At 55.3% G+C, this 12899-nt stretch overlaps 1 protein-coding gene across 2 annotated transcripts in view; it reads left to right on the top strand.

Moving 5' to 3' along the window:
• The window catches only part of SH3PXD2A (SH3 and PX domains 2A), a 231348-nt gene that overhangs the window by 126898 nt on the left and 91551 nt on the right, over positions 1-12899 (top strand). For both annotated transcript variants that reach the window (XM_029932517.1, XM_029932518.1), the window contains exon 5: positions 595-686. In XM_029932517.1, coding sequence (XP_029788377.1) covers positions 595-686 — 92 coding nt within the window. The remainder of the gene's footprint in view (positions 1-594; positions 687-12899) is intronic.

Here is a 12899-nt window from a genome sequence, read left to right as displayed (position 1 = left end):
GATATAGTTATCTGTTTGTCATTAGATAATTAATTGTGCTGTCAGTATTTAGGGACTGTGACTATCTGCTGTGTCCGGAACGTGGCTGGTGGGAGACGAGGCTGGTAGAATAAGACTTTGGGGTGACAGGCCAAGGATCTTAGACTGACTCTGTGGGCAGGAGGGAATCCTTTCAGGGTTCATGCCAAATGGCCAGCTCTTGGGAGCCCTGAGACCTAGGGCTCAATGGTCATTGTCATTTGCTTCGTTGGCTGGCTGTGTAGTTGGTGAACCAGCTAGTTGAATGGTTGGTTGGTGGAACTGTTGACTGGATGATTGATGGATTAATTAGGGTTGGCTGATGAGTTATTTGTATTAGTTGACTAGTTGGTTCGTGGGTTAATGGGCCAGTTGGCTAGTTGATGGATGGATGGAGAATTGTTTCATGTTAGCTGATTAGTTAATTTGCTGATGAGTCGTCTGGGTGGGTGGCTGGCTATATGATGGTGTCTTCCAGGGCACAGGCCTGGGGCCTCTGCCGCCACTGTCAGCCCGAGTTGACCCTGCTTTGGGTTTTCATCAGGCCTAATGCCCTTTCTTCCTATCTTTCCACAGGCACTTGTCCGGCTGCCTCCCCACATTTCACAGTGTGATGAAGTCTTTCGGTTCTTTGAGGCCCGACCAGAGGATGTCAACCCCCCAAAAGAGTAAGTGGTAGCTCAGTTGTCCACTGTGTGCTTTGGGGTGTGTGCTAAAGCTGAGGGCAGACCAGAGAGGCTCAGGTTGTGGGCCCACAAGGGAAGAGGGAGCTGGCAAGGCCAACCGGGCTGGGGAGGGATGCGCCAAAGGAATGTGGACCATTGTTCCCCAGACTCCTGTTGCCCAAGCTTGCTCCTCATTTCTCTTTACCCCAGAGCTGGCAAGTGGGGGTATCTCTGCATTTGGGGAGCAGGTTTTCCTGCAAACTCTAGCCCACAGGTTACTGTAAGGAGCAGATGAGATAAAAGAAAATATAATGGACCCTCTGTTCAGATGCCCAGGGTTAGCAGTCACTGCTCCTAATCACTGATGCTACCAAGCTCCCAAATGAAATGTAGGCCTTTGGGTGGGGGTATGTGCTACCCAGGCTGAACACTCACCCGCTGAATAACTCTTGAGCTAGTTTGTGATAATAGTAGCCATGTTTACAGAGGAAGAAACTGAGGCCCTGAGAGGTTAGGTCATTTTCCCGAAGTCACACAACTGGTTGGGGATGTGGCAGGCAGGAAGCTTAAACCCAAGTCTTGGATTCCTAGTGGCTCAGTGCTGGCTGGTATTTCCCTATTTGGAGAGAAATGTGGAACCACGCAGGTCTCTCTCTCTTCTCTCTGCACTCAAGTTGCTCTGGGTCTTATGGTCAAGAGGCCAGTCATGCCGGCTTCTTAAACAGATAACCAGACTCCGTTGTGAGGGCCACCCTCTCTTGCTCGGAACAGATTCTCACCAGAGTAAGTTCTCAGTAGAGAAAAAAATCCAGTTTCCACCCAGGGGCAGATGAGCAGAATTAGGCAGACAGGGAAAATGTTGGCCAGGGGAGAGGGTGGGGAGAGGACCGAAGGGGGTGCTTATGGATCACTCCACTCAATAGCTCTCTTCCCCTAAAATCTTAAAGTCCCAGGATGGGTGGCAGAGAGGCATAAGGGGTGGGTACTACAGAGGGCAGGGAAAGAAAAGTATGGAGGAATGATCCGCGACAGATGGGAAGAGGCAGGCGCTATCTGGTGATGGGGAGGGGGAGCCTGAAGACAAGGGCGTCAGTTGCATGTCTCCAGAGGCAGTCTTGCCTCAAGGGGCCCTTCTCTTTTCAGTCATACCAAAAGACCAAGAGCCTAAAATGGCCTGGGCCCTTTGCGGGGAGAAAAACCCATCCAGCCCAGAGGCTTGCGTGGCCCAACAAAAGCCACCTCCCTGATGGCTGCTGTGGGTTTAAGAAACAAGCAAATGCTCCAATCCATCAGAAACTCCTCAGTGGCTTGTTCACAAGGTAGACTGGTTGAAAGCCGCAGGGAATAGGATGTACAGCCTTGAGTTCACACCCCGGCGCTGCCGCTTCCTAGCCCCACACCTGCAAGGCAGATCCCTCACGTGGCTTCCCTGAGCCTCATTTTTTCTCATCAGCAAAAACGGAATAGTGATGAATCCCTGCTCTTGCTCCCTCCAGGGATTATCTCTGAAATTCAGATGACATGAGGGCTGGGTAAGAGCTTTGTAAGCAACAAAATGAGATAGAAATGTGTGTTCTTGCCAGAGGGAGAGGCATCGCTCTCTCCGCGCCTGCTATATGCCAGGCTCATAAGAGAGGTTTGCAGCCGGGATCATATATTCTCATGCCCGCATTACAGATAAGGAAACAGAGACTCATAGCAGGATCAACCCTGAACTTGAACCCAGATTTTTCTGGTTCAAACAGAGGCCCATACTCTTTCCACTCCTCCTACCTGCCTCCTTGGTTTGGAGTTCGGGGACCATGTTCCTGATGCCTCTCAGTGTTCCTCTCTGTCCTCCCCTCTGTACTCCTGCCCCAGCCCTCCTCACTGTCCTAGAGGAAGTCTCCTGAGATGCCAGCAGTGTCCCTGGGCCCGCTGGCCCTGCTGCTCCCCTGCCGTGATGGTCTCACAGAGTCCCTCCTTCCTTTCTGTTGTCTCTCCTTCCGGTGTTGCTCCTCCCCAGATGGTTGTCACTGGAGAGTGCCCACAGGAGGGGAGAGTGGTCGTTGCTGGTGGGTGAAGTAGCAGGCACATTGCCCCAAAATCACTGAGCCCACCTTTGATTCATGCCCCTACACCCATTCTCTGCCAGTCAGCTAAATAAATCGGTCCTGCTTCACCTCTCTGCCTAGGTGCTTATGGCAATAGTGCCCATCTCCAGGAAGCCCTCAAGGAATGATGGAAACTGGGCTTCGGGAGACAGTTGTGCATTGGTGGGCAGTGGACATGGCTTTGCAGAACCAGGCTCCGTGGTCAGAGCCTGCTACTCAGGGTTCTATGATCTCTGGCCATTTGCTCAACCTCTCTGTATTTGTTTTTGCCTCTCCAAAACATGACGTAGAACTCATGGAATGGTGAAGAGGGCTTAGGGAGATCCCAAGAGTAGGAAGATCACCTGCTCAGTGCTCTTGGCTCATCGGAAGGAAGTCTCAACAATTTTATCCATGGACAGAGGTAGAACCGAGCGGAAGGTGGTTCCGTGCATACTCCACCCTACAGATCACAGCCTGGCTTTTGCAGGGAGGGGTCATGAAACATTTATTTGCCTGCAAGTCACCGTGGCAGTGGGGTTATCTGCCTCTTTCTCCGTGTGGTACCAGTCGCCTGGGCGGGTTCACAGCTGGTCTGGCAAGAGATGGCTGGAAGCCCTCCAGCCTGAGACAGACCTGAGGCTCGGGAGTAGGGTCAGCTGTGGACTGATCTGAAGGGCTTCTCCTCCCTGGCCCCGCTCAGCCTCCGGGACCTGCCAAGAGACTCCTGTTCCCGTCCACGCTGTGCTTGCCATGAGGGCTCAGACCTGTAGGTGACCCTGGCCTGACGGGCTGACGATTTATCAGCCAAGGGCCTGCACCCCCCTCTCTCAGAGCTGCCTACACCTTCCCAGGCTGCAGCACACCTCCCCCTCCATCCTGAAACATAAACACAGGATCAAGTAACAGTGTATTTTGACTCAGGGGCGAGTGTAGAGTGGCTTATCAAATTATCAAAGCCCATGGATTTAATTGGAATTTTGCAGATAACCCCCTGTCTCTTTCAAGTGTGCTGCCGCAGGGGCCCGTCAAGCCTTCACAAGGCCTGGAGGGGAGCGACTGTGTCCCTTTTCCATCTCGCTGGGAAGGCAAGGCTGTGACAACCCAGCCTTGAAGGGGGGTGTGAAGCAGGCCTGAGCCCCTGGGCTTTGATCCAGCCACCCGCTGGCTTCTGTGGGTGAGAGCATGGTCCTCCCCACAACTGCTAGACCACCAGCCCCGCACAGAAAGGACGTTCCTTCTAGACATTTTACATGAGCGCGACACAGGGTGGCCAAGGTGGTGTCACGTCTTCATGCGGTCACCCCAGGAGGGCAGCTCCTGTCTCCCCGCCGCCCCCCGCCCGACGAACACTGATGTGTGCTGCTGTCATGTCAGCCCCAAAGCCCAGCATTATTTACACCCCTCCATCCACACAGCACATCGGTGGGGGGTGGAGGGTGAGGGGGGCACTTCCTTCGGAATGCTTCCAGACTCTGCCCTATTCTCCTCATCTTCCCTGCTGTCACCTGGAACCACCCTATTGCTGTTCCCCAGATTCTGCCTCCTGCTCAGCCTCCCTGCCTCTGTCCTTGCTCTCTCTGGTCCATATTCAGCTTCACGGAAGGAGTGATGCATCAGATCAGGCCGCTCCTCTGCTCCACGGCCTGTTCCCTTCCTGCAGTGACCGTCGCTCCCTCTCATGGGACATCAGGTCCGGGAGTCTAGGAACTTAATACCTGTCCTCTTTACACCACATCCCCCGCACCCAGAGCAGGTGATCCGAAAAGACCTGCCAAAGGCAAGACCCACCATCCAGCCTCCATTATATAGTCTTCCACGGGAGATAGACCGCGCCATGGTTTTACAGAGATCAGGGCCCAGAGAGGTGAAGTAACTTGCCTAGCATCACCCAGCTGGCAAGTGGCAGGGCCAGGACCCAAACCCAAGCAGGCTGGCTCCAGGCTGACGCATTTAACCATGGCCCTAACCCATCACTCAGCTCATGCCTCCTAAGGTTTGGCACCTCAGCAGCGCCCCCTCCTGGTCCCACCTGGTCAGGGCAGGTGGAGACCAGCCTTGGTTCCTTGGACAGTTATTTTCTTTTCAAGGATGATGTGTTCTTGGAAGGCCAGTGGTTGAATAGGAACATGCACACACACATTTATGTGTGCGTGTACACGTGCACATAGACATGTATATCCGTGTGTGTGTGTCTTGATGGTGGGGCAGGAAGGAAAAGGAAGACACTAGTTAGCCTAGTCACTTCCCTGTACTCTACATATTATGTCATTTAAATCTCAGGCCACCCCTGAAGTCAGTACTATTATCCCTATTTAGCAGATGGGGAAACAAAGGCCCCAGCTGTAGGTGGCATGCCCCAGGCTACACAGCTGAGAAGCAGGCAAGGCAGGCCTCAAACAGGGGTGCCTGCTTGGGAAAGGGAGGCACTGTTCTATCAGCTGTCCCCCCCCCCCCCCCCGCCACCGATGGAGCGTATCTCCCCCCAGCCTGTTGCCCCAAGGTAATGAGGGCTCATTGGGCAGGAATGGGCAAGAGAAGCTAGTGATGATGTTTCATGGCCTCTTCTCTGTGCATTCTGGGGCAGTGGTGTGGCCGGCTTGGGGTAGGGATGGCCTTAGTCACCAAATACTAAAGGAGGCAGAGAAGGACACACCCCTGGAGCTCTAGGGCATTCAGCGCAGGATGAATTCCAATTCCCGGTGGTCCTGAGCCTTAACTCTGACAACCAGTTGAGCCTGGCCTCCCGGAAGCTATGGCTGGCACCCCTGCAGTGCCTGAGGTGACTCCTGGCTGTGCCGGCTGCGCCCAGCAGGCCTGGAGCCACACATACTCTTCCCAGCTCTGCTGTGTGAGGACTGATGCCCCACTGGGCTGGGGGCCAGGTGTCACCTGGCCTGGCCTCCCCAGGTACAGGACACCCCCAAGCAGTGAGTGGGTCCTGTGCTCTGATTCCCATGTGGCTCTGATTCCAAGCCAGCGAGGGCAAAGGGGAGCTCAGGCAGGCCCAGGCTGGCTTGGCGGGACTCAAGGCCCAGTCAACCCCACGATCCAACAAAAGTCTCCTTTTACAAGTTTAAATTTTCATCCAGTTGAAACAGTGAACCGAAAGGTTTTCAAAGGGACCTCTGCGAGGCCCGTCTGCAGACCCCTGGAAAGGGTCCAGCCAGCAGGGAGAGGTGAGGCTCCTGCAGAGACCTGTGAGCTGCCTTTCCATCTCTCTAGCCACCTGGCCCACCAGCCCTGCCTTTAGTTCTTAGGTTCCCGTCACCAGACTGCAGCCAGATGTCACCAGCCTCTGAACCAGGACCCCTCCACCTGGAACCTCTCCTGCCCCACCCCGACCCTGCCACAGGACTGAGTCCTACTCAGCCTTCACACTTTCCAGAAAGCCCTACCTGTAGCCCACACGTGGTTGCCACGGGAGGGGCACTAACCATATCACATGAGTCTGTTCATGGGTCTCCCCCACCCCGGGGGCCTCCCATCTCCGTGGCCCAGCACCTGGTAAATGCTGACTGAGCCCAAACAAAGTTGAGGCTATTTAACAAAACTATAAACAGAACTGCCCGCCCAGTGTCAGGGAGGCCGAGCCAAGAGTGCTCTTGACCCCTGTGCAATGACTGGTCTGCATTCAGAGGCCAGCTCTGCCTCTTGCTTCTCTGTGCCTCAGTTTTCTTGTCTGCCGAGTGGGAATCACAATGGTGCCTAGCCCCAAGGGTTGCTGGGAGGATGATGCCTTTGCACACAAAACAACTGGACAGGCTGGCACACAGTTAGCCGGAACTTCCTGTCACCATCACCACGTAGGGAGGGCACAGCAACAGGAAGCTGGGCTGTCACTCTCGGCCACGGGACAGTGACGCAACCTCCTGGTGCTGCCCAGCTGTGGTTGGCCCTCTGCTCTCCACCCGAGCCCATGGATAGGGTGAGCATCCCTCATGCCACAGGGTGCCCCCCACCCGCACCCCTGTGCACAGTGGGGGAAACAGGCCAGACTGGGCTGCTGGGCCTCCCACATGTCCATCTGCTGCCAGCCCGCAGCACGTGGCCAGCAGGGCCCCCCTCCTACGCAGCGGCACCCAGGACATGGGGCGGGCCTGCAAAGCCGGCTGAGGGTCTCCTGCTCCCCACTGCCCCTCTCAGCTCTAGGCCCAAGCCCATCCCCTTAGCTCATTTCTTCCCATGAAACCAGCCAGGATCCTGGTCAAATTCTTGAACTTGCATGGGAGGAGCAGAGCCTTGTTAAACAGGTTTTTGTTCTTCAGCCCCAGGGCCACAGAGCCACCCTCTGTTGTGGCCTGGAACAATGGCCCAATGTTCCAAGGGACCTGGTGTAAGAGGCGGATGGGCCCATGGCCAGATCAGGTCAGAACTGTCCCTGCCCCAGCCTGCCCAGAGCATCAACCTCCATCTGGCCTGGGAGTCCACCCTGTATCGCTGTTAGCTGCCGTGGGACAGCCGGGCAGACCAGGGAGAAAGGGAGGCTGTCCCACAGCAGGCCTGAGCCGGGCAAAGCACAGGGTTTGGGTCTGGAGTAGGGGCTGACGCAGAGGGCGCCGATCAAGGATTCTGGGAATGGAGGACGGCAGAGGTGGCAGCTGGTTTGGGGCTGGGGAGGGCGGGCGCGCAGACCCAAGAAAAGGCACACTGTAGTCTGTAGTCTCCTTGCCTCCCTTCCCATTTCTGTTTTGGAAGGGATGGAGGCCGTGGAGGCTGCCTTTCCCTGCGGAAAACAAAGTCCAGGAAGACAGAAGGGACTTAGCCAGCCCTGCCTCAGGGACCCAGGAAGAAGACAGAGAGTGTGGGGATGGTGCGGGCCGGATGCTCCTGAGAATTTGGGGAGGCTCCTCCGCCTGTCCTCGGTCCTGGTGGAATTCCAGATCAGGCTTGCTCAGGAGGTAGACCCACTGCTTTGCTTGTGTCTGACTCCTAATGTCTTGAGTAGAACCCAGTTCCCCTGCTGGTTGATGGCAGGGTGACCTCAGGTTGATGGCAGAGCCTTCTCTGTAAGTCACAGCTACCTGGCCAGGAGCTGAGAATGGAATGAGACATGTGTGGAGCACACAGTAGGTGCTTACCCTCTTCTCTTCCTCTTCCCTGGGAGGCACAGGGAAGAGCACTGGAGAGAGAGTCCCTGCCATGCTTTCCTTTCTCAGCATGTACCCACCGAAAACCTCTTATATGCCAGGAACTCATGGGCTGATGGACTTAAGGCTCAAGACTGCCACCAGGTCAAAATTTTGAACAGTTCAATGAATTCCAGAGACAGACCGTCAGAAAACCCAGCTCTGCTTTGGCCTTGAATGAGTCACTTCACATCTTTAAACCTGTCAAAGTGGCCACCAGCACCCGGGTGGCAGGATAGTCGGGGGTCCAGGGCACCAATGCGTGCAAGTGCCCCAAGAGTGCCTGACCCAACACTGCTCCTTCACAGGGATTTCCTGTTCTTCCCTTTCTTCTACAAGCCCAGGCCTGGGTGCAGAGTGGCCACTCAGAAAAGGCTGGAGGAATGGGAATGGTTAGCTCTGGGAGTTCTCACCAGCGTTGATGCCAGTTGTGGGGGCAGCCACCCCAGCGTCTTCCTGGCTCTCAGGAACTCCGAGGTGTCCGTGTTGCTGGCCTTTCCCAGGGTACTGGTGGCCTGGGGATCAGGTGGAAAGCTCACCTGTCTGCCCTGTGCATTGCTGAGTCCCAGTTAGACCCTTGCCAGCAGGCCCTGCTAGCACCCCTCTGGCCAGGGACGTGGCCCCCGCTGTCCCTCCAGCCCCTCTGCCAATGACAGCTGCACAAATAGGTTCTTTAGACTGACCTGCAAGAGGGCCAGCTGGGCATAGGGACTGTGGGCCCACTGGGAACTAGGGGCGGGAACGCAGAGAACTTTCTGCAAGAAGACCCTGTCCACCCCCTGCCGTGGCCCCCTTTAAACTAGGCAGGTGGCAGGAAAGTGCCCACAGGACACTGGTCCCAACCCACTTGAAAGGGGCGTCAGCTCTGGGGCACAAGGATTGCTGAGGGCCCGGCTGTCCTGCTGGGTGGGTAGAGGAAGGAGGCCGACCACACTGCTCAACTCTGAGCCAAGGCCTGTGTGGGCCACGTCTGGGGAGAGAAGACTACTCTGTTTTCAGGTCTGGCACAGGGCTTCAGCTCTCAAGCTCCAGCAGGAGCAGAAAGGAGGTGGTGGGATAGGGAAGGTCTGGGGGTCCAGGGGTGTGTGTGTTTCCCTGAAACCTCAGCCCCAGGAAGAGAGTCCCGGTAATGCAGGTGCTCAAGGCCCCCAAGGGCCCCTTCCCTCGCTCCCAAGGCCACAGGATGAGCCCCCCACAGAGCCCGGGAGTCCTGCTTCAGTCATGTTCAAGGTGTCTTGGTTCCCCCTACCTTGTAATTATCACCCCTCCACTGTAACCAGGCCACTGCTTAGCTGCCTTCCACAGCGAGTCCATGGAGAGCTGATCCTCAAACCCAGGTCTTCGGCCTCCCAGACTAGGGCTTCCTCTGTTGGCAACAGCATTTTTGGTCATCTTCATGGTGTGAGGCCCCCGTCCGTGGAGAGGCCGTGGTCTGAGGCGGGAGATGGCATGGGCAGGGCCTGGCTCCCTGCTGTGGGAGGTGGCAGGGCATGATACAGAGGTGCACAGGCTCTGGCTAGCAAGCTGGCTCCTCCCCCACCTGCTCTGTGGTCTGGGAATCATTTAAACACCAAAACCTCAGTTTCTTCACCTGTAAAATGGGGCCTATAACAGGTGCCAGTCCAGTAGAGATGGCAGAAATGAAACAAGTGATTATAGGTGCTGGGCCATCCACACGCGTGGGCTAGCCCCATGAGGAGGTCCGGGAAACCTCCCTGCAGAGGTGGCATTCAAGCAGAAAGTGAGGCAGGAGCCAGCCACTTAAGGCGAGTGAGAGACAAGGGCAGTCAGGTCTGAGAGATTCCCTGAGACGGGCAGTTGCAAGGAATAGAAAGACATTCTGTCTTCCTGGAGACTGAGTGCGTTGACTAGGGCTGGGCCAGAGGAGATGGGCCTAGAGCATCCAGTGACCAGTGAGTGACCTGGGACAGTCATTAACCCATTCTATACTTCAGCATCAGATGAGGGGGAAAATTTGGTTCTCTGGGGTCCCTTCTTGCTCTGACAGTCTGTGGTCTTATCAGGACCAGTTGGCTATTACAATAGTCCAAGCCTGTAGCCACCAGGATCTGGAGTGGTGGCTAGTGGCTGTGGTAATGAAAGACACAGACACAGTCAGATGTGGAAGAGACAAGCATTCTGCAGGTCATGTGACCCTTCCCTTTCACAAGTCCTGTAGATTGGGGCTCAGGCACTGCTTAACTGGGTGTCTTAGTTCATGGGATCTGTGTGTATCTGGCTCCACCCTGTGGCAATATTGGGCATTACAGTTGCCAGCATCATGGCAGATATCTGTAGACTTGGCCAATACGGCCAAAAACTAGCGGATCCTCGAGCATGATCTGTCTTGTTTAACCATCAGTAATAGACCTGTGATATTCATGCCTCCTTTTTGCAGATGAGGAAGTTTAGGTTCATATTGGTTAAGTCACCTCTCGGCTAGTAATTGTCAGAGGGTGGATTCAAACCCTTCAAATTCAGATCTGCATCCCAGGGGTATGTGATGGGGAATCACAGGGGCCATGGCCAGGGTGACTAGCTCCAAATTGCAGCATGGGACCCAGATTTATCTGACCGTAGGGCTCAGTTTGCTGAATCTGAATCAGGGCTCCCTGGTTGCTGTGGTCACAGATGGGAGCACTTGAGAGGGTACAGCTGATGGCACTTTCCATATCTGGGGACTCTTGTCAGCCCAAATCCTTGAGAAAGTACAAGGCTCAGGAGCCCCAGGGCCAGTTCAGGATGCCCTCACTGAGCCCCCTCCCCCAGCCTAAGAGTGTCAGGAGGGCCTTCCTGCTGTGGGGTCAGACCTCTGAGGTGCTTCCAGAGCCAGACCCACTCACTATGTTTCTGAAAGGGAGGCTGGGCACTGTCCAGACTGATACCTGACTTTGGCCTTGGCTCCAGCTGTGATGCTGGCACCAGACCAAGCCTTCACCCCATCTCTAATGTGTGGCCCATTTGTTACATGAGGAACCCTGAATTAATATGAACCTCCTTCCCCTTACCCCACCCCAGGACATACAGCCCGAGGTGCTCACTACCTGAGGCGAGGCAGATTGCATTTACAAACAGCCTTATGGAGATATAATTTACATAAAACAAAGTTCATTTTAAGCGTACAGTGAATCCGGTGATTATAAGTAAATTTACAGAGTTGTGCAACCATCACTGCAATCCGGTTTTTGAGCTTTTGCAGAACCCTAAAAAGATTGCAGAGGGAGGTTTTTAATTCTTCCCAAAATCCAGGGCTTAGGAGCCCCATGAGCATCCTTCCCATCTCCTCCTTTCTGTAGACTGACTTCTTTCCTCAACCATGTGCTGCTCTGATTTCTAGGTTTTCTGGTAGTTCCAACTGCTTTGGCCCTTGTACACATTGCCCAGTAGCCCACAGGCAAGGCCTGCTGCTTCCCCTCTGCGCAGCAATCAGGTGATCTGGCACTTGAGTGGGCGCCAAGAGAGGAGGGGTGAGGGTGCCCACCTTGCACTTGATTCCCCTCCCCAGGAAGTACATACACAGTTTGGCCCTGTGGGTCAGCTACCCCGTGACCTCAATGCTCACTCTCCCCAGGGCATCTCGGAAGGCCTGTGGGCACAGGCAACAGACTTGGGGGCCAAGCTACAAGATGCCCACTTCCTACCAGGGCAAGTACCAGGCAGCCCAGGCATTTACATGTCTTAGCTCCGTTAATTTTTGCACCTCTCCATGAGGTGAACACCCTTATTTTTCCCAATTGACAGTTAAACCCACTACGGCAGAGAGCTCATGTGAGTCGCAAAGCTGATAAGTGGTGGAGATGGCCAGAATCCGGGCAGTCCAGGGAGGGAGGCTGGCCCTTACCCTCAGAGAGCTAACCAAGTGTTTTGCACACTGCGTGGCACGTGCTTGTAATAAAGAAACGGGACCTATAATTGCCGTTGCCTTTGTTGAGGGGCTGATACGTGAGGGAGACGCCAGAGGCCTGGCCGCCAGTGCCCACACAGCACTCGCCGATCAGCGTGCAGCTGTGTGAGTCGGCAGTTTCTGGAGCCACCAGAGCATCCTCTACCGCCCTGGCTGCATCTCCCTGAGAGGCAGGAGGGGAGGGTTGCCCCCTCCCCGCGTCCCAGCCCTCAGACACCCCCAGCCCCAGCCCCGCCCTCACATTGCACTGATGGGTTCTACTGGGGGTCAAGGTGTTGAAGATTTCCCTAAGGTCACCCAGAGAAACTGGACGTGTGCCATGTTTTTTGCCCTATCCCTTCTGGCTCTCAGAAACTTCCCAGCTGATTTCCAGAGCATCCTGAATGCTGGCGCATAGAAGGGCACCTGAAGGCCTGAGCTGAACTTTTGCTGACACTCAGATCAAAGCCAGCCTGATGGACAGGGAAGGGGTGCTGGGCCGTGGTCAGGCCTGATCTAATTACCAGGAGCAGGCTCCTGATTAGAGAAGGCTATGCCCACCAAGCCAGAGGATTCAAGGTTAATAGGAAGTGCTCTGGCCCCTATCCCATGCAAGCAAGGGCACCTGTGAGTCCATCTTACTGGTCAGAGCTGCACAGAGCCCTGCAGTGACACCTTGGGAGCTAGAGGACAGAGGACGCCAGCGATCCCCACTTTGGCATGTCTGGGTAAAGCTCTCACTATGTGTTGGTCATGTGCTAGGTCTGGCAGGCTGTGAGCATCTTGGGGGGTGGGGAGGGTCAGTACTTCATGCCAGAGACAGGCAGAGGCATGTGTCTCTGTTCAGGATCCTGCAGAAGCAGATCTAGGGATGATTTGAGCCCGAGCATTTTTGGGGGAGATGATACTAGGGGACACCAGTGAAGGCATGAAGTAAGGCAGGGGAGGCAAGGCAGCCAAAAGTAGTTCATGATCACCCAGATGCCCGTGGGCCCCTGGGGCTTCACCCCACAGAACTCTGGGAGCTGACCAAGAGCTGGTGGTCCCGCCCAAGGGCAAGGGTGCGGGGCTTTTATGCACCCACTGTGGTTCCTTCCTCAGCTTTCCTGCTTCCCCGTCACCCCCTGCAGGC

Source organism: Suricata suricatta, chromosome 2, assembly GCF_006229205.1.
Source record: "Suricata suricatta isolate VVHF042 chromosome 2, meerkat_22Aug2017_6uvM2_HiC, whole genome shotgun sequence".
In the NCBI taxonomy this organism is placed as follows: domain Eukaryota; kingdom Metazoa; phylum Chordata; class Mammalia; order Carnivora; family Herpestidae; genus Suricata; species Suricata suricatta.
This window is presented reverse-complemented; position numbering and strand designations above follow the sequence as displayed.